Here is a 21,741-nt window from a genome sequence, read left to right as displayed (position 1 = left end):
AGAAAGGCCAGAGAACTCTAGCTAAAAATGATATAACTGGAGAAGACTGCTCAGCCAGCTTCAGATCCAGAGCATACCACCCTGCCCAGGCAACCATCCCCTGGAGTGGCATCGGCAAGAGGGGCTCCCACTAGGTCCAGCCCAAAAGACCATGAAGGAGCTCAAGTGCCCAAAAAGAGGTCCCACTCTTCCTCAGGGACTGAGTCCTCCTCAACGAAGTGCTCTCTCCATAATAAGACTGCCTCGGCACCTACAGTACCTAAGGCACCAGAGAAATAGGCAGCTAACCGCTCCGGCACTGACAAGAGCCAAGACTCCAAGGAGAGAGTCCGCTCCTCCTCCAAGGCACCAACAGAGGTGAAGCAGAAAACCTCCATGTTGGCACCAGCCTAAACACTGTTAGTACGAGCTGCGGCACCAACCAGACCACACTCAGCCTCGGCACTGAGCACTACTATGCTGCCACTGGCAAGTATGTCAACACCAACCAAATACTCCGAACTGATGCTGCACACAAAACAGCCAGCACTGCCCGAAGCCAAGCTGCCAGTAGCAACACTGCAAGCATCATCAGTACCCATGCCGCTTCCTCCTCTGCCAGTACCAAAATTCACTACTGTGGCAGAGCTCACAGTTTCCTCTATGCCAGGAACGCCTTTATTTGGCACCGTAACCCAAAACACATCCAGGTTCAGCCTCTCATCCACCCCAGTTACCTTGGCATCACCCCTACCTAGTGACGATGATGAGCCTCTTCAGACACACATACCTAGGCACTCCTTGCCTAAACCCACTCAGCAGCTGCAGCAGTGGAAACTGCTACAGTGGTTCCCACCACCCATTTCACCCAGCTGGCCATACTGGGACTCTTGGGAAGCCTACAGAATGCAGCAGGCACAGCAGCCGTTGCCAGCTCATATGGCTCAGTCACCTGCCCACTCTAGCTCATGTGATGATGAAGAGGATGTGGACATAAAAGGCGATGACCAGACACCTGACTCGCCCCCACCTATGCATATCTCTTCATCATCTCCAGATGATGCAATCATGCCCCTGCCTCCAACTTTGGGGGATGATTTTAAATCATTTCAAGGATTCTTTGAGAGAGTTGCGGACACACTAGATATTTCCCTCTCCGCTATGCCAGGGACACATAGCATAAGCTGAAGAATATACTGCATGCCTCTCCACATGCCAACTTGCCATCCCCATGAATGGACCCAGCAAAAACCATCTGGCAGACACCTGCCACAATATCGCCAATCTGCAAGAGGTCAGATCAGAAATGCTATGTGGCTCCCAAAGGGGCAGACTTTCTCTTTTCTCACCCTACCCCAAACTCTCTGGTGGTGGATGCTGTAAATCAGAGAGGGAAACAGCAGGCTACTGGCACGGTCCCTTATGACAGGGACTGGAAGAGATTAGAGCTGATGGGCAGTAAGACATTTTCATCATCCAGCCTTCAGATTCTTCAACTATTTGGCACTTTTCGCCAAATACACATACCATATATTTGATAAACTCACATCTTTTATTGAGTTTCTCCCTAACAACAGAAAAAAACAATTTAAATAATCATTAATGAGGGGGTGCTAGTCTCTAGAGCAGTTTTACAGGCCGCACCAGACTCGGCAGACACCGCAGCAAGATCTATCGCCTCTGGGGTTGTCATGAAATGAGCATCATGGCTCCATCTCTCCAGTTTTCCGAGAGAAGTCGAGACCACAGTCACGGATTTGCCTTTCAAGGGAACCACGCTCTTCACCAAATCTACCACTGCCTCACTTCATATACTGAAGACAGTTGGCATTCATGGGCCTGTTACAAAACAAACAAACAGGGAAGGTTATTCACGCAGAGGTTCAGACCCACACCTTTCAACCAGCTCTATGATAACAGGTGTCAACCATGCCAAAGCAGGAACAGACAGGCCCCTGAGCAGACAACAGCTCAGCAGCCATCAATGTTACAACAGGCATTTTGAAGCATTGGTTGAGGGTGTGACACCCCCAGTTTTTTCACAGCAGCAATTCACATCCTCCACAATATCTGGCAGCAGACTAGCTGCATTCTATCCAGTGGGGCGTACCATTACCAATGACAGGTGGATGCTCAATTCATCAAAATTGGTTATTGCATTTCATTTTTCATTAATAAGAACATAAGAATGGTCATACTGGATCAAACCAATGGTCCATCTAGCTCAATATCCTGTCTTCCGACAGTGGCAATACCAAATTCCCCAAAAGGAGGGAACACAACAGGTAATCCTCGTGATCCCTCCCTTGTCACCCATTTCCAGACAAAATCCTCCCCCACCACCCTTACCCGTCCCTCTTCAGTGACCTCTCTCAGACATACGTGCTCGTACAAGAAGCAGAACATCTTCGGTTGGGAACCATAGAAGAGTTACCACCAGAGCACAGGGGAAAGGGATTCTACTCCCACTACTTCCTCACCACCAGGACGACAGGAGGATGGAGGCCAATCTTAGACCTCCGCAAATTCAACCGCTTTGTTTGCTCCCAGCGATTCAAGATGGTAACCCTCACCACTATCATTCCTGCCTTGGAAATGGGAGCTTGACTGTCTACCCTTGACCTCCAGGATGCCTATTGTTGTATCTCGAGACATCTGTCATACAGATGCTTTCTACAATTTATGATAGAGGACCTGCATTTCCAGTATAGAGTGCTACCCTTTGGACTTTCAACAGCCCCACACGTTTTCAAAAAGGCCCTGACAGTGGTGGCAGCCCAAGTGTGCAGAATGGGGATCACTATATTCCCATACTTGTACCACTGCCTGCTAAAAGGCACTCCCAACATGCGATACAGAACAGGCGGTCAAAACCACCATGGCCCTATTCGACAGCACTATTCAACAGGGCTCCAGAATAACCTGTCAAAATGCACACTAACTCCTACCCTGACTTCAAGAATTTATAAGCACGCACCTAGACTGCACCTGTACTAGCCTCCCTACCAGAATAGAGGTTCCTGACAATCAGAGACCTCACATCTCTAGGACAGGCCAGCCTCTGCATAACAACCTGACACTCTCTCCAACATCTAGGACACATGGACATATAGCTGTGGCCATGTTTGTGGTACCATATGTCCATCTCCACATGAGGCCACTCCAGGCATGATTGCATATGGTATACAGGCCGCACATCCATCATATAAACAAATGGCTTCATAAAGATAAAGGCCTCACATGGTGGCCCATGCATTACAAGGTGTGCAAGGGGGTGCCCTTGCAACAACTGCCAGCATCACTAACAATGGCCACAGACACTTCACTACAGGCCTGGGGAGTCCACTTAGGCCATCACGTTGTTCAAGCACAATGGGCCCCAGAGGAAGCCAAGCAACATCTCAACCTGTTTCAGCTCAGGGCAGTCCACAACTCTTGCTTACACTTCCTCCCTCTGATCCAAAACAAAACAGTACAAATACCTACGGACAATGTCACAATGATGTACTATATTAACTGGTAAGGAGGAACTCGGTCCTATCAGCTTAGCTGGGAGGCAGTTTGCCTGTAGAAATGGTGCATTCTGCAAAACATAAAGTCGGTTGCAGCCTATCTCCCTGGCAAAGACAATGTTCTTGCAGTCAACCTCAGCAAACATTTCCCATAGAATCATGAGTGGAAAATCAATCTGTCAGTGTCGACACACCTTTTCAGGAAGTGGGGGTTTCCCATGGTCAATTTATTTGCAACCCATGCAAACACTTGTTGCCCACGCTATTGCTCCACATGGGGCATAGCCTCCTCCCCCCTCCTCCTGCAGTCATTCGCTAGGGGAAGCATTTAGCATAAAGTGGGAAGCACCTCTGCTATACTGTATACTTCCCACCTCTCCAATGTGTGATTCTGAAAGTGAAACAGGACACAGCCAGGGTAATCCAGCTAGCCCAGACAAAATTGGTATCCATACTGAGGATATTAAAATGTGATTATCAAGCTAATCATATAGTTGATACAATTTGTATGGACTATACAATTAGCCAATAGAATCTCTCTGCAGAGCAGTCGCGGGGGTAGCTCCAGGAGCCGGTTTGAGCTGGGACTAAGCAGTCCTGGGTCCTGCTGGCTCTGGGAGCCACCTGCACTGCAGCTCTGCATTTTAAATGTAGTTAAGTCGCCGGGCTCTTACTACATTTAAAACGCAGAGGTGCATCAATCAGGGAAAGCTGGGACTGCTGAGTCCAGCAGACCCCTTCTGCGGCGAAGGGGCTGGTGCCAGAGCAGCCTTTGTTCGGGGCTGGCTACAGGCAGGAGGTTCTCCAGCGTGCTGGATCAGCCTGTTCGCTCTGGCACTGGCCCGTTTGCAGCCGCCAGGGCTAACCGCAGATGGGGCTGCTGCTGGAGATGCCTGCAGACAGGGGCTGCTTGGCAGCAGCCTCCCCTATTTCCCCCCCTGCTGCCTCTGACAGTGGCAGCAGGGAGGGAGCAGGCAGGACCTTTGAGACAGTGCTGGGGGTAACCAGCTTTTAAACTGGCTCCCCTCAGAAACGGCTCCTGCCCCCCCCCACTTGCTCCCTTCAATAGAGGCAACAAGTGTGGGGGGGGAGGGGGCGCCCCAGGGCGGGTGGGTTTTATTCTTTAGGAAGTGGACTCAGTGGTGAAATACACCTCGAGTTGCTTGGGGGGAGGGGAGCTGCTGCAAACCGGCGGGGGGAGGGGGGCGCTTGCAGCAGGGGCCGGGGACAGCCAGTGCAGGGCGGTTGCCGCTCGTGCCGGGCCGGTTCTAACGGCCGCGGGAGTTTCAGGGCCTGGGCGCGAGGGTGCTGGGTGGGGGAGGGGGAGCCGTGTCACGCGGCTTCAGCCCCAACCCAGCAGCATCACCTTGCAGCGGTGGGAGAGGAAGGAGGCGGGGCTCCCTCGCCCCTCCCACCTCTCGTATCCTCTCGCGAAACTCTTCCCGCCCTCCCCCTCTCGCCGGCGGCCGGGGTCACGTGACGCCATGGGGGGCGCTGACGCCATCAGTCATATGACCTGAGGAGTGGGGACGGGGGAGTTGCTCGCACCCGGTAACAGCAGCCGCAGCAGCGCGAAAGCCTCCCGCGCGCCTCCCTCATGGCTCGGATCGGCCGCGCGCTACTCCTGGCCCCTGCGCTGCTCGGTAAGAGGGGCCCGACCGCGCCGCTCCCCTCCCCCCACGTAGGGAGGGGCCCGCGCCGATCTGTGCGGGGGGGGGGGGCGGGCGGCTTGCGGGCGGGGCGACTTGTCCCCGCTTTCCTGGCTGCGCCATCCGGGCTTCGCCTCTGCCCGCGCAGCGAGAGTCGGGGGGGGGGGGGGGTGAAACTCCGCGCTTCGGCCGAACCCGGCCCCCTCCCCGCAGCGGCCTGAGCGAGCGAATCCGCCCGCGAGCGGGGCCAGGCCGGAGCCGTGGGGCTCGACGCGGGGCTTCGCTCCTGCCCGGCGCCGCAAGCCTCCCTGGCTCTTGTCTCGCTTCCCTCTGCCGCTTTCTATTTCCGTGCGGTAACTTTAGGCTCGTCCGGCTCGAGTTTCGTGGGGAGATGCGCAACCGTGCGCGGCGTCCTTGGCCTTGCCGGATAAGCGCGCCCTGAAACCACAGGGGATGGTTATTTCGCGTGGGGCGGGAGTACTCGGTGGGCCCCGTGCATCGGAGAGTCATGAACCCCTGGTCTCCTCGCGCCCCCTTCCTGGGCTGGGAAATGGGAAGCACATTCACCACCTAAAAATGAAGTGTTAATATCCAGCGGAGCTATTCTACATAAGAGTCTCCAGGCTCATGTGGTCAAATTACAGCTTTTTATGTTGTTTGACTCTTAGTTGTCTTAAAATCAGATATCCAGGAGATTTGACTACACTGCAAGGTGGTTCTGCCTGAACATGGCTGTGAACTATTAAGTTAAATGTCATGGGACTGACAACTTGAATCATCCGTCTAGATGGCACAACTCTTGTCAACGTTGTGTTGTGTTTGTAATGTATGTCACCAGTGCATTGATATCTGGCTGATTCCGCAGACAATAGCGTTCAGTTGCAATGATCTTTACTATTTATTTTAGGGAGTTGTTGCTTAATAAAGCTTTCAAAAGGTAACATTACTTCACTGCTAAATACATCCAGCTGTGCAGGACAGAGTGGAATTTAATTTGCATCCATCAGGTGTAGTTGCTGCTGCTGACATATGTAGGGGAAAACTTGCAGGGAAAGTTTAAAGTGAATTCAGTATCACAAAGTACTTTTCTATGCTGGTATTGTAACTTTCTTGCTCAGGGTTGTGAGAAAACACCCCACTTTTGCCAAGTGCAGCAAGTTACAGGGCTGTAAAGTGCTAGTGTAGATAGTGCTACCTTGTTGGGAGCCATGCTGCAGCACTGTTAGGTAGTCTTCCCTTCCCCTCCCCCCCAGGTGTGAATTACATAGTGCAGGGAGAACTCTCTCCCAGTCCTGGGTGCTTTGACCACAAGGATGTGTTAAAGGTTTGCTGAAGTGGTGCTTTAAATTCGGAGTGAAGTAGAAGTAGAAGATTCTCCATTGAACTCTTGGAAGTTGTAAAATGAAGGGGTTTGTGAAGTTAGTGTGGCCTAATTTGGGCATTTCTGCTGCATCTTGGAGGTGCTCCTTTCACCTGATGTTAGTCTAAGGTGTAACATTTAACCAGACCAGTGATGTATTGGCTGTCAGTTCTTACATTGTACATGCTGATTAAATATGGTCATCTAACAATTGCTTGCTGGAAAGCACAAACTCACAAGGGCAATGGAGGGAATTTGCATATTCCAGATTAAGAGGCTAGTAAAAAATTATCAGATAAAAGATGCAAAAACTATGTAGTTATCTACTTGTTTTTCTTTACCATGATCATTGGTGATACTGGGGAATAATACAGGGATTGTTAGGCTAGAAAGCTCATGGGTAATTACAGATGGCTGGATACCAACTCTGTAGCACTCTAGTTGAAAACCCATATTTGAATCTTGCAGCTTTAGTTCTTTTTGAAAAACTAAAGTTGTGGGGAATTTGTATCTGAATGTTTTAGATCATCTTTCTAATGCTGCTGATCTTATCTTCACTTACTGTGTGATTAACCGATAAGTCTGGGCTTATCTGTTAATATTGTTGACTACATGTGGACCCCTCCCCCCCGCTTGCTACCTCTGTATCAGAGGCAGGGTGGGGATGGGAGCTGGTGCCTGTGAGGAGATGGCTTTAAGGAGGCTCCCCACGAGCACCGGGTCTGCCTGTTCTCTCCCATCCCTGCGCTGCTGCTTCTGATAGAGAGGAAACAGCAAAGGGGGGGGGGGGGAGGGAGAAGAGGGTGGTAGTCTGGAGCTGATAAGCAGGGGGAGCTACCTTTCAAGCAGTTTCCCCATATGTGCTGTCTCTGCTTGCTTGCTTTCCTCCCTCCCCCTGCTGAAGGCAGGAGCTGGCTTAAAAGCCAGTTTTCCCCCAGCACCAGCTCTGTGGTGCCATCTGCCTTCCTGCTCCTGTGCTGCTTTCTCCATCAGATGCGCTAGCATGGAGTGGGGGAGCAGGGGAGATTGTCCGCAGCAGGCCCAGGCTCACCGCAGACAGAGGCTGCTTTGTGGCAGAGTGTAGGTCCGAGCTCGTGGCAGAGTGTAGGTCTGAGCTCCCTGCAGATGGGCTGCTGCCATCCCACACTTCCTCCTGTGCAGGAGGCTGGTTTTAAAATGGTCTCCCCTTGTGGACCAGCTCCTTGGGGGTGACATGGGGCTCCCCAGGAGCGAGGCTGGGAGCACACTGGCTGCTGGTCTCATGGCTGGGGACTATCAAATAGTCATGTAATTGCTAAGATTTCATGCGTTTACATGACTGTTCAATTAGATGATATCTAACATCTCTAGTTAAAACATGTTGTTCTTGAGGCAAAATCCTGTATAGCTTTCATTGTACAACATTCTCTAATATATCAAATCCTGATGAGCCATTAAGTAGACTTTTGTAGCTTTTCTTTCCCTTCCTTCCTTCCAAAGAAAAAGAGAGAGATTCTGGGACAATGTACTTGGCAGGTAAACTTACAGGTATAATAAATGTGCAAATGCTGAGTAGATACTATAATCCTCATCTTCTGAGATGGTTTTCCTAGCTTCCTGTTCAAATGCAGCTGAGTTGTGGAGTTAGGGATTTGGCCCTCGAGCAGATGTATTCAATGAAAATTTAGTAAGGCCATTTTATTGGTTACAAGTAGCACTATATAGTCTAAATTAACTGGTTTTAAAAACTTCTGACTGAGTTGCCAATACTAGGAGCTGAAACTGACCATAGAGGGAATATCCACACTGCATATTGGAGCAAGCTGTCCAGCCCAGGTCAACAGATTTGTGGGACTTGGCTTAGCACTCTAAATTACTTGTCTGTCTTGAGTCTTGCTTAGAGAGCTTTTGCTTCAGAGGCCAATACCTGAGCTGTAGTTCCAAAGTACTAGCTATATAGCTGGCTTTAGTGTGCTATTCTGGTCTCTCAACTCAGGTCTGATCTGAGATGCCTTGGGGTAGCCTACGCTGAAAATGCCATGGTCAGTGCAGGCTACAAAAAGATCTGATAGTGCCCAAACTAGTAATTAACACTGTAATTAGTCACCAGCCAGTCACAGACTGCTCCTGATCTCTCTCTCTCACTCTCTCTCTCTCACTCAAAACAAAGAAAACAGAGCCCTTTTCACTGCATTCCTTTTCTCTGGCTCCCAATCAGCAAATAAGAACAGCCATACTAGATGAGACTAAAGGTCCATCTAGCCCAGTATCCTGTCTTCCAACAGTGGCCAGGTGATCAAGTGATCCATATCATCACCCATTCCTAGCTTTTGGCAAACAGAGGCTAGGGACACCATCACTGCCCTTCCTGGCTAATAGCCATTGATGGGATTAGCCTCTGAATGTATCCAGGTCTTTTTTTAAACTGTTATAGCCTTAGCCTTCACAACAGCACCTTACCAGAAGTCTGTTCTGAAGGTATTTGAAACTCTGCTGTGAGCTGTGCTACCTGCTCGTGTGGTCGCCAACCCCCTGTCACTGCGGAGAGGCAACCGTGGGAGAGGGGGGGAGAAACTGTGGCTGTTCCAGCCAGGGCCCCTCCTCTCCCCCCTCCCCTTCCCCACCAGCCAGGGCCTCTTCTTCCCTCTCTGCCAGCTTGGTACTTTCTCTCCCTACCCTTCCCTTCCCTCCTCCCCTGCATGGATCCCACCACCAGTGCCTCAGTCAGCTATTTTTAAAACAGCAGCCGCTTGCCTCGTGGCAGCTGTTGGAGCTTCAGCCAGTCACTGTGCGGTGGCTCGGGGCTGGGGTGTACCCCAGTCCCAACATCCCCCCCCCATGGGCCTCATCACCACTTGCCTACTTGCCATGCAGTCCTGTGGCCCCCCCCCTCTATAAGCCCAGCAGCAGCTTACCTTCAAGGTGCAAGGAAGGTGAGTGCTGCTGTTGAAGAGTTAGTCGTAGGTTGCTGACACCATGATGGGGCTAGGGAGGGAGGCTGCGAGATGCAGAGTGATATGATGACATCACTCTGTCCTCCCACAGGAAAATCTTTTACGGGTATAGTAAGACTAACTGTACGAAAGGTTCTGATCCCCACTAGGGATGTAAAATCCTTTTAATTGGTTAATTCCTGTTTCTCAAACTGTGGGTCCTAACCCCACTGGGGGGTCAGCAGCAACTTGGAGGCTCATGGTATCACAATGAAGGGGTTCTCAAACTTTAACCATTTAATTTAATTTACCCCAGGGAGGCTGGAGCTAGTGTTCCATCCCCTCCTCCCTTGACCAGGCTGGAATGGCCCCCCTGAGACGGCCACAGACAGGAGCTGCTCCTGCCTGCAGTGGGTGTGGGCCCCACAGGGTTGAAGCAGCCCTATGCTGGGTGGGGAGCTGCTCTAGCCCCCATGGGTTAATCAGAAGCATTAACCTTTCACATCCCTAAACCCACAGGACTAGTCCCATTACTAGATCATTACTCTTTTTGATCTTCCCTAAAACACCATGCTGCCATGTGAACATTTAGCTGGTGGGGGAGCTGAGCAGACCCTGCCCACTTGTCCCATTTAATTGGTTAAACATATTTACCCAGTTAACTAATTAAACTGGATTTTACATCCCTACTGACAGCCAATCTTTTGGTATCTTACATTAATGGTTTCATTGTGAGAGATTTGTTAAATGGTCAGAGCAATCAGATGCATCCATATGATATCAGAATCTGAATATCCAGTTCTTTTCAGTGTTGGTGAATGTGGACTTGTAGAGTCCCTCTGGCGCACATCCACGTGGATGGGTCTGTTGGTCCTTTGTTCAAAGCTTCAGCTTGTAGACCAGTTACTCTAGAGGTGAGAAGCAGGATAGATGAAAAGGGAGAAGATGTTGCCACCTCTTGTATCCTTACCATGTAGAAGCACTGAGTTGTATGGGCCAATGGTTTCTAGACTTCCCAATGTCAGGACTGGGTGTCTCCTTCCTTCCTTGTCAGGGTCTGCATGTTGGCCCTGCACACTTCTGTCCCTCCCCTTCCCAGCATCTTCCCTGCGTGTCCTGGCTTGTGCTCTAAGCAGTGGGTGGCTGCCTCTTGCAGCTCTGCCTTGTCTGCACTCCTCCTGTCTCATTGTAAGGGAGCAGCATCGATGGCAGATTGAACTTCTGTATTTGCAGAGAAGAGGACAGAAGGACTCACTCTGGAGTCACATGACAACTTCCCCTCTCTCCCCTCCACACAGGTGACTTTTTTCCTGGGGCTTGGGTGGGTGCAAGACTCATGTCAGGAGGTGGAGAGGGAAGGAGGACTGGAGAGAGTCCTCTTTAGCCCCAGTTCCAGAGCAGTCTGCCTGTTGCACTCCAAAGTTTGAACTGCTCATCCCTGTCTCCAGAGTCTGCACTCCCAGCCAGAATCCTCACCTCTCCCACCTCAGAGTCCATACCCTAATCCTCTGCCCTAGCTTTGAGCCCCCCTTCCTGCATCACAGCCCTTATCTCCTGCACTCCAATCCTCTGTTCTTACAAAGCAGGTTGGGGGGGTGGGAGGGAGGCAGGACTTAGACTGTTCTGAGTATCACCAAAAATTATACATGCCTACTGCCTTTGTTGCCATGTGGTTTGTATATGGTTTTTCCCAAACATAAGCTTACAGCACATAGGCATAGAAAAGGATTGGGCGTCACCTGTCCACAGACATGTCCCTACGTGTCTTGACAACTGTTAAGTGTAACTCCTGCTTTTTCTCATTGGGCTTATTGCACAGCTGATTGCTTAATGGCCCATGAAGAACCAGCTCAATAGTGCTGATGTCAATCTGAGAGAAACCGCATAGGTTTTGATATACAAATATGCCAGACATTGCTAACTCACGATGCGCACACATACATATAAACATGATCATCCTATTAAGCTGATCATAACTTCTCTGTTGATACCTTACATGGCATAGTTTGTAAGATTCTTTGCAATTTTGTGTTTTGGTATCATTAAAATGGTCACCCATTTCCATACAGCATCACACTGGGCTAGGTGGCTTGCTTCAAAATAGTGTATAGATGTACCCTGAAAAGACAATGCAGAAAGTTGTAGAAAAGTTACCTTGTTAGAGAGGCAACTATCTTCCCCCTATTCCCCCTGCCAACCTGCCTATATTCCCACAGTTTGATGGGATTATGGCAGTTTCTGGTACTAAACTGCTGCTGTCAGTTGTATTCTTTTTTTCCAGGTCGAGTATAATCACCTTTAAACAATCAGTAGAATCAGAAAAATTTCAAAAGCAATACTAATCTGTGTTCTTAAGACTGGCAGTGGATACTTTTACATGCTTTAAGCAAAATTGGTTATAGCATTGATCTGAATGTTTCATTGGACCATCTTTACCCTGAACTGTATATGTATTTCAAACTACTCTAGTAGTCACTTGGTGAGACCTTAATGTGCTAAATGTGATATCTCAGTAGTATCATAAATTTTTAATACTTTTGCTTAGAAACTTGGAGGCACATCTATAGTTAAAATAGCCTTGGTTATATATAATAGCTCACGAACTGAGAACTGTGGGGTTTTTCTTTGCTCCTCGTTTTCTATCCTTCATTGGCAATGAATAATGTAGATGTTTAAAAGTCTCAGAGGGGTAGCCGTGTTAATCTGTCATTGAAAAAACTTTAAAAATTAATGGTCCTGATTACTAGCTGTCAGGAACAGTATCCCTGTTAACACCACTGCACACTTACTGGCTGAGCTATGTGACTTAGTCCTCACCCACAACTATATTTCCAGTTTGGGGACAATTTATATCTTCAAGTCAGTGGCACAGGTATGGGCACCCACATGCCAACATCTTTATGGCTGACCTTGACTGTTTCCTCAGCTTTTGTTCCCAGCATCCTTACTCTACTTATACTACGTTGACCATATCTTATTCATTTGGACCTGCAGAAAAGAGACCCTTGAACACCACAGGAATTTCAAGAACTTCCACCGCACCGTCACCCTTACCTGGACCAGTCCACACAAGAGATCCACTTCCTTGACACTACAGTACAATTAAATGGACACATTTCCACCATCTTATACCAGAAACCTACCAACCATTACACTTACCTATGTGCCTCTAGCTTCCCTCCTAGTCACATTTCACAATCAATTGTTTACAACCAGGCCTTAAGATACCACAGACAGAGACAAACACCTACCTATAGGATCTTTATCAGGCATTCTTAAAACTTAAATACCCAACCAGGAAAGTTTAAAAAAAACAAACCCACAACAGATTGACAGAGCCAGATGAGTACCAGGCATCAGCTTCTTCAAGATGGGCCCAACAAAAAAAACAGAGCACCCAACTTAAACCCCTCCAGTGCAGTATTAATAATCTACAATCTATCCTGGAAAATGAGTCCTCATTCTCATGGTCCTTGGGGAACATGCCAATCCTTACCTATAGACAACCACCTAACTTAAAACAAATTCTTTCTAGAAACCATGCAGCATACTCATCCAGGAACCTACCCCTACAATAAACTCTGATGCCAATTCTGTCCACACATCTATACAAGTGACACCATTGCAGGACGTAACCACATAAGCCAGCATATCAGAGGCTTATACAACTGCACATTCACTAATGTGGTTTGTGCCAGCAATAACCCCTGCTATGTACATTGGCCAAACTGGACAGCCTTTACAACAAAGGATTAATGGACACACATGAGATTTGAAATAACACAGAAACCTGTTGGGGAACATTTTAACCTTCCTCGGGCACTCCTTAATGGATCCAAAAGTGACTATACTATTTTATTACAAAGCAATTGCAAAAGCCAGCTGGAAAGAGAAGCTGTGGAACTTGTTGTCTTCTGCAAGTTTGACACGTTTTAATTTTAATCAAGGTCTGAACAAAGACCTGTACTGGATAGGTGGGATGCTACGTTCTGCACCTTGTGCTGGTCGCCCCATTGTCCCAGCACCAGGTGCTCCCACCACTAATGACATCAAAAGTATCGGTCACTTACCACCTACTCTATTAGCCTCATTTAGCAGAGACCCTACATTGTTAGTTTCTAAGGTGCTGCAAGATGATTTGTTGTTTAATGAATAATGTAGTACCAGGTAGTACTGGCAGCCTAATTTCTAAAGCAAAATGTAACCAGTGTAATAGTGCTCCTTTCCTTTGATCCTAGAACATTCAGCTGCAAATGTGATGTAACATTACATAATGGATAATTCATCCAAAACCGACTATCTTTGGCATTCAGGCTTGGGCACAGAAACTTGTTTTGATCAAGTAGAGGAAAAATAATGAAGGGTATTAAAATTCCGTTCATTTCTAGTTAGGTCAGAAAATGGCCTCTTCTAAACAATTGTCTTGAAAAGAGCATTTGCAGAAGTGAACTGCTAATATATTCTGCATGGGAAGGCATAATGTCTGGACGAAGACTGAAGGTGCACCTGATTGTTTTATTTAGATTAGAATGGGAGGGTGGCTCACTGAACCGCTTTGGTCGTCACTTCTTCTGTTTCCTGTAGAGAGACTTCTATTTAGTTCTTTGTCAGCCCTGAGTTTGAAGGTATCACCACCCCATCCTGCAGAAGAAATGATTGTGGGCTGTCACCCGCACAAACATTTTTCATTTTTTTTAAAGTGTGAGAACTGTTGAATTGAAACTTCCTGAGTTTGATATTGAATGGAACTTGCTGCATCTTCACAATGACTTGTCAAACCACACATGCAACTGCAAAATGGCCTTTTTCATGTGTGGGTTTTTTTTTTTTAAAGCTGGAAAAGAGTAAAAGCTTCAGGGGGTAGCCAAGTTTGGTCTCTACAGGATAAACTTAAAAAACAACAAATAGTCTGGTAGCACTTTAAAGACTACCAAAACATGCAGATAATATCATGAGCTTTTGTGGCTCACTGGGTTCACTGTAATACCAGTCAGACTAGAATAGGTGTTAGATGCACTGGATGCAGTAGATGTGGTTCTCCTCTTGGCTCTGCGCATTGCTGTTCCCTGATGTCCTTTCTCCCCTCCCCTCCAAAAAAAAAAGTTGGGGAAAAGAAGAAATTCATAACTTCATGGATGCCTGTGTTGATTCTGACTTGCATGTTACAGCGCATTAAACTTACCCAGGGACTGTTCTGTTCTGAGCTCTGCAGAAACAAGAGAGTTAGCAAGTACACATTAAGCACCCACTTAAAATAAATCTCGTTGTTTACTTAATGTCCCATGATTCAGATATTGCTGTTTTTTCACATCCCTCTCTTCTTTCCTCAGTCCTTTAACAAATGGTTTGTACTGGATATACTCCTAGTTCATTGGTCAACAACCTTTTCAAACCAAAGAGCCAAACTACATCAAAATTGAGAACAAGTGGTCAACAAAGAGTCTTATAAGAACGCTCATTTGCATGACTGAAAATATTCAACTTAGTATTATTGATAATTGACATGAATAGCATTAGCTGTGACAACATATTTGAGTTATTCTGACCCACACAATGAAACCTGTGCTAAAGACCTAAGTCCAGTGAAAGCAAGCAATGCAGTCAGAAGTCAATTCAGTTTTTCCAATTTTCTTCAAAGATCACTTCTACCAGGCAATGGGGCTTTTACTGATTGGTCCATTATTTTGAACAGTGATTAAATGTTAACTGGATCTTTTTGGGTAATATCAACAGATTGCTTTGGGCTCAATCCTAGCTTAACATTTAAGTTGGATCAGGCCCTTTGTAAGCAGGTTGGGAAGTGGTCTCATTCAGCAATTATTAGGTGGTATTTACATAAATAGGCATTGTCATGGTGTTGACCTATACATTGCCATCATGGTATTGACACACATTTCTCAACAGATGGAATATAAAATAGCCCAGTCCCATTGATTTCCATGGAAAATGTACCTTTCAAGAAGTAGTAGTGAGGGTTAGCGATATGGTCTTTACCCTGGAATTGTCATGGCCGTTCAGCATTGTCATTCTGGCTTGTGGAAATGGAGACCATTTTGCATTTTCTGAAGTTCCTGCAAAACTACTGCAGCCCCTGTCCACAGGAGGCTGGACGCCCTGCCTTGGGAGGGGAGGGGGGGGAGGCTGCTCTGGGCACTGGTGCAGTCCCTGCCTGTGGGGCCCCTCAGTTCTCCACAGACAGGGGCTGCTCCAGACAAAAGCAACCCCTGTCTGCAGCCCCCTCTGATTACCAGTTAATTGGAATGGGTAAGCATAATCTTTTAAGAGGACTTAGAAAGCTGTCCCATGAAGTTGTGGGATAGTTCTGGATGATTCCCAGGCCCTGAGTCAAACGGCTGCATCTACACTGCAAGATATTAGGTCTCGGATCCTTGAATTGAGGTTGGGCCCCTAGTGCTGCAGTGTCCTGAGACTCTAGATCTAGGGCCTATAGTTCCCAAACCGATCCCTATTGGTAGAGGACTTCTCAGAGGGGTTGTATCTCACACTTTTCTTTTTGTCATGTGTACATCTTGACCCCAGGAGTACTATCCCCCAGGAGTAGGACTTCTTGTGGCAGGTGGGTGGGGCCTAAGGGGTCAGAGGTATGGCTAATGTGTCCCTATTTTTGGTTCAGAAAATACGGTCACTGTAGCTATGGGGCTCGTGCCAGGTTGTATAGTGGCAAATATTGTGTAGTGCCTTAATTGGCACAGACAGCTTGTGGTTGACATGCTGAAACATTGTAAGGTCATAGCTGGCCATTGCCAGAACACTGCTAGCCTTAAATAATGACACTTCCATAGCATAGAACTGACTCCTATAACTGAACCTTCATAGTGTAGTGAAAGATCACAAGCTGAGATTCGTGTTGAAGTGGATTCTGGTGGTTAGCCCCGCTTCATCCTCTCCTAAAGCATAGAACTACTAGTGGGGAAACCCCACCTGTCCAGACAGTTTGAATCCAACCTAAACAAAACTGTCACCAACAAATATTAATCTGCTAGCTTGATCTCTGTGTATAAGGCAGAAATCTAGAATCCTGGAACAGCTTTAATAATGAAATTGCAGCAGCGAAGTAAATCATTAACTCCTGCAGGCAGCAGTCTGGATAGCTTTCTCTGGGAACAGTGTACACCAGTAGAGTCAACAGGTGAACTTTGGATCAAATCCAGAGTCTCATACTTTTAAATTAACCCTGAAATCTTTTTCTTTATTACCATTATTCTGATTTTCTCTGGAGTTTGGACCTTGATAAAAATACTGTCATACGCTGTAACAATTGAAAATGTCATCAAACCTTTCAAAAAGAACTAAATGAGGGATGTTAAATTTAGTTTAATCAACTAAATCGACTAGTAAATAAGTGGGGGAACTGCAGCGAGGTTAGCTTCTGGCCTCGTAGCTAACTCCGCTGCGGCTCAGCCTTTTAAAAATGTATTAAAAGCCTGTTGGCTCTTAATACATTTAAAAGGCTAAAGCACAGCGGGAGGGACCTAGTGAGAACCAGGAATTAGCTGTCCTGGCTCGCACTGGGGTCCCCCCCACTGTGCTTCTCATTCTAAATGTATTAAGAGCCAACAGGCTCTTACTGCATTTTAAAAAGCAGAGGTGCAGCATCTGGGACTGGGCGTGAGCTGGGGGAACCACTACCTCCCCTGCCCCCTGTGGAGATGGTACTGGGGGAACCAGCTTTTAAGCAGCGCTTTCTTCTTTCTCCTCCCTGCCCCCTTCCCTCCCCTCCCTCTCCTCCCCCCCCTTCTCCCCCCCCCCCCCCCCCCCCGTGCTGCCTCTTATAGTGGCTTACATCCCTAAGCTAGACACTAGTTTTTTCTTGCTTTAAAAAAATGCTGCTCTGTCACAGGTAAGATATTTAATTTACCTAGAAGGTTAAATCTCATGTTAATTACATCTTTTAAAGGTTGTAATATTAAAAACTTTCTATGAGTATGGATAAAGGGGAAATGCTGACATTCCTCTTTGGGCATCAAGTGAAAGATACTAAGCAATGAGAAGCAAAATAACAAACTTTTTCTGTGTAATTTGTTTGGTGGCCTGTGCCTCTGATTATTTTGCATTTAACAGAGAACTGAAATGGTGATTTATAACGTAATAATCCATCTGTGTATTAACTTGGAGTCCTGGCATAACACAAAAGCTGGCTCCTTGTCCCACTGCTGTGTCTGATACAAAGGCAACGGGGAATCATAGGACTGGAAGGGACCTCGAGAGGTCATAGAGTCCAGCCCCCCGCCCTCAAGGCAGGACCAAGCTCCGTCTACACCATCCCTGACAGATGTCTATCTAACCTGTTCTTAAATATCTCCAGAGAGGGAGATTCCACCACTTCCCGTGGCAATTTATTCCAATATTTGACCACCCTGACGGTTAGGAATTTTTTCCTAATGTCCAATCTAAACCTCCCCTGCTGCACTTTAAGCCCATTACTCCTTGTCCTGTCCTCAGAAACCAAGAGGAACAAATTTTCTCCTTCCTCCTTGTGACACCCTTTTAGATATTTGAAAACCGCTATCATGTCCCCCCTTCATCTTCTTTTTTCCCGAACTAAACAAGCCCAGTTCATGAAGCCTGGCTTCATAGGTCATGTTCTCTAGACCTTTAATCATTCTTGTCGCTCTTCTCTGTACCCTAGGAAGAGGAGCTGCATATAGCCATGAGGGTTAACTGAGCCCAGGATCATTGGTTAACTATGTACATGGGTACAGGTCCACATACCTAATGCATATTTACAGTGGAAAAACATTTCCATAAAAAACGTGGGGGCACAATGTCACATTGTATTTATTCAGTGGTGGTGTAAATCGGTCTTTAAAATTAGAATCTGACTGTTTTACATTTCTCAAAGCTGTATCACTGCTGCTGCTCTACAGAACAAGGTAATGAAAATCCTTTCCCATGGAGTTCACTAGTCTTTGCTTTCTGAGATAGTGATAGTTACTTTTAAACACTAATTTCTAAAGCAATTTAATTATATACTTTGACAGTAACTGCCTCACTCTGTGAAATCAATTATCTGTAACACATTGCAGTGGTCATCTTAGGAGGTGTTAATGACTAACAAGCTTGCAGGTCACAACACCAATTGCTTAAAGTAAATGGGGGGGGGGGAATAAAGGTCTGCTAAATTTGTCTGTACTGCAGTAAGCACAAGCTGTGTTGCAGTTATGTAGTGTTCTTTAATGAGATACATAAGGAAGGCTGGGTTCTATAATAGCACTGACTCAATACATTGGTGTGGGTATGGGCATATGCTCCCCCCTTCTTTTTTTTTTTTTCATTGTGACAGTTTAGAATTCTCTCGCATCTTGCTTTAAGCTTTATAGTTTTTTGGGAGATAGTTTCAGGAAACAGCTACTCCCTTGCAGAGACCCTAGGATTTGCTCTGCTGCCTCTGAACTTCAGGCTGCTGCCTTTTGACTATTCTTTCCTGACTCCCCTCCTTTCTGACTCATTCTTTTGGTGTGTTCTCTGCTCTCCCTTCCCTTATGTCCCCTCATCACTGGTCATCTCTTAGGCATCACTGTGCCTCTTCAATGACATAATCAGCTTGCATGATTTTGAGCTTATACTGTCTGCCCTCAAGGAACTTCTGACTTCTTCCCCATGTCTGTGCTTGTCTTACTTCCCCTAAATAAAACCCAACAAAAGCAGAACTGTACTTCTCCTCCTAAATGACCTTGTGTTCTCACTTCATCAGTAACAACTGCACTGTTTTCTGTCTGGCTTGCGATGCTGGAGTCACTCTTTCCTCTCAGTAAATCTAGTTGCTTCTTCATACTTCCTATTAGTCCTCACTGGTTAAAATGCTGATTGCTATGGAATCAGCTCTTACAGAAACTGCACTTTTCCTTAAACTTCCTCCTCATACTTTCGCATTCCCAAGCAACTAAAATTTGCAGTTATGCCTTTTCCCTTTGACCTCTCATCTTTGAGGCTCCACTCCTGTCTGCATCTTTCACTTGGTGATCCTGGCCTTGTCCCTTCTGGCTTCATTGCTGTTTCCTTAATCCCCTCCTCTGACACTCATGCCTCTCTTCACATTGCTCTTCTTTGGCCTGGAATGATTTATTTCCAGTGTGCTAAATAAGACTTCTACAATCTCGTTTCAAGCCCTCTTTCTTTAAATTTTTGGCTTCTGTTCCTAGGCCACCTGATCTCTATTCCAATAGCATCCTGTTTGTTTAAAGCAGGGCTGCTCAACTTTGGAAGCCCCGGGGGCCACAGTGATACTCTCAGCAAATGCCAACGGCCACAACCTAAGTGTGAATGCATATACATGCAAACATATGCTCATAGCTTCTTTCACGCTGACAGGCATGAATACAAAGATTAAAGCAAGACTACACAACACGCAGGCCCCATTTAAGTCAGTTCTGCTGATATTAATAAATGAAATATTTACCGGAATTGTACCCATATGACAGCACTTTTAATGAGCAGTGATAGTGCAGGAATTTATCTACTAAAACTCATTATCAATAGAAGGCCATTAAATTGACTACTCTTTTGTTTTGGTTCCCCCCCCTGCGGTGCCGTGTTGAGCCCTGTGTAAATCCAAATACCACTGCAGGCCACAAACACACAGGCTGTGGGCCACATGTGACTGGCCATGTGGTTTAAAGGCTAGCAATCCCGCAGTCTGATCTTGTAGCTCCATGGCACGTTACCATTCTGTACCCTGTAACCCTGTCATTCTTGACTCTCTTCATTGGTAGATCTCAAAGCACTTTCCCCAGTGTGGGGAGCCCTTGCTATCCCTGTTTTGCTGCAGATAGGGAGCCTGAGGTATAATCTAAGCCTGAGCTGTTCCACAGCATTCAGTGGAGCCACATACAATTGGTCAACTTTTTCCTCAAAAGGAGTTTAACTAAAACTTTCATGGAAATGCCCTCAATTTGGTCTAATCACTCTGATTTTTATCAAATCAATGTTAACTTTTGGTTAACTCCTGAACTTGTGAAAGCACCAAAAAAGTATTCTCTAGTTATGATTTTCATGGGGGAAAAAGTCTTTACAGGAAATGTTGGGGGAGAAACAAAATCCTATGGGGGAAAAAATTGGCACTTCTCAACCAGTTCTACAGCTGCTCTGAATTCTGCTAATGATCTGGGTTTAATATTATAAACTGCTGTGCACTCTCTGGCAAGCTGTACCTAAGTCTCATGGCAAGACTTGCACTGTAGCATCAGAAACTGAAATTTCTGACAGTTTCCAAATTCTCTTTAAAAATGATGTTTTAATCCTCGTGTGAAAACAATCCAGTATTCCTGGTTTTCAGTCTGCTTATTTGAAGAATTCCCCCCCTCCCCCAGCTTTTCAATGTATTTCACTATCCCTCTCCACCCCCACAACAAAATCTGGTGCACAAACCTGCATCATGGCAATTGTTAGGATGAGCTGGATTTGGGCTGTTGTCCCTATCAACAGGGAAATTAGGGAAGTATGGGAAAGGAATATAGTTCTTTAGTACGCAGAAAGCTTTTGGTACTGGGGAAGGAATGGATTCCTTCCCAACAGGGTCAGAAGTGACTAAGACTTTGAAGGTGAAATTCATATATCTCAATCTAACTTCTTTCATCTGGCCACACCTCCCAAATTATGGGCAAACCCAGTAGCTGTATGTTTCTGCTTCAGTCAGCTGCTAACTACTTAATAGGTCATTTGGGTTCCTGGATGGAGGCTGCCTCCATTGGCATTTCAGGATGTTGCAATTTTAGGAGTAACATTTGCAACATTGTCTTCAGCTGAACCCAGAGCTCATAAATACAAGATTGCTCAGGAGAGGGAGCTGCAGTTGCTCATATGCAGGGCTCTGCTCGCCAGCCGCGCTGTCCGGCGATCTGCGCATGTGCAGATTGCCCGAACCTGGCTCTTCCACGCCACGGGCGAGTAGATTGTAGTATTTGTTGAGCCCTGCTCATATGTACTGAAGGAGACATTGTGAAGTAAACTTGATACAAACCAAGCAGATATTAAACTTTGATTAATCAGCTAATCAAGTAGTTGATGGAATTTCCATTGACTACTTGACTAGTCAATGGGGGGGGGCATTCACTACCAGCTGCACTGCTGCCTTTTTAAATGTAATAAGAGCCACAGGCGGCTATTACTGCATTTCAACAGCAGAGGTGCAGCAGGAAACTCACAGGGTTCCTGCTACATTTCAAAGGCAGAGGCACAGCAGTGAGGACCTTGTGCAAGCAATTTTCTCTCTGTACCTCTGCTTCCCCCAGCCCCCCGTGGAGATGGTGCTTGTGTTCCCTCCCCCCCCCCCCCAGCATCTGCTCCTGCTCTCCCCTTCTCCTGCCCCC

The 21,741-nt window shown here is 46.7% G+C and overlaps 1 protein-coding gene and 1 long non-coding RNA gene across 2 annotated transcripts in view; one reads left to right on the top strand and one right to left on the bottom strand.

Moving 5' to 3' along the window:
* Nucleotides 1-1,512: 1,512 nt before the first annotated feature.
* On the bottom strand, nucleotides 1,513-4,976 carry LOC142826125 (uncharacterized). The gene is made up of 2 exons (XR_012900379.1): nucleotides 4,858-4,976; nucleotides 1,513-1,818 (listed from the first exon to the last, which is right to left on the bottom strand). It is a non-coding gene; the product is annotated as an uncharacterized LOC142826125 (long non-coding RNA).
* Nucleotides 4,977-4,992: 16 nt separating this feature from the next.
* LAMP1 (lysosomal associated membrane protein 1) overlaps nucleotides 4,993-21,741 on the top strand; it is a 35,220-nt gene continuing 18,471 nt past the window's right edge. The window contains exon 1 of the mRNA XM_075918533.1: nucleotides 4,993-5,134. Within this exon, the coding sequence (XP_075774648.1) occupies nucleotides 5,089-5,134 (46 nt within the window). The 5' untranslated portion in view covers nucleotides 4,993-5,088. The remainder of the gene's footprint in view (nucleotides 5,135-21,741) is intronic.

Source organism: Pelodiscus sinensis, chromosome 1 (genome assembly GCF_049634645.1).
Source record: "Pelodiscus sinensis isolate JC-2024 chromosome 1, ASM4963464v1, whole genome shotgun sequence".
In the NCBI taxonomy this organism is placed as follows: Eukaryota; Metazoa; Chordata; order Testudines; family Trionychidae; genus Pelodiscus; species Pelodiscus sinensis.
This window is presented reverse-complemented; position numbering and strand designations above follow the sequence as displayed.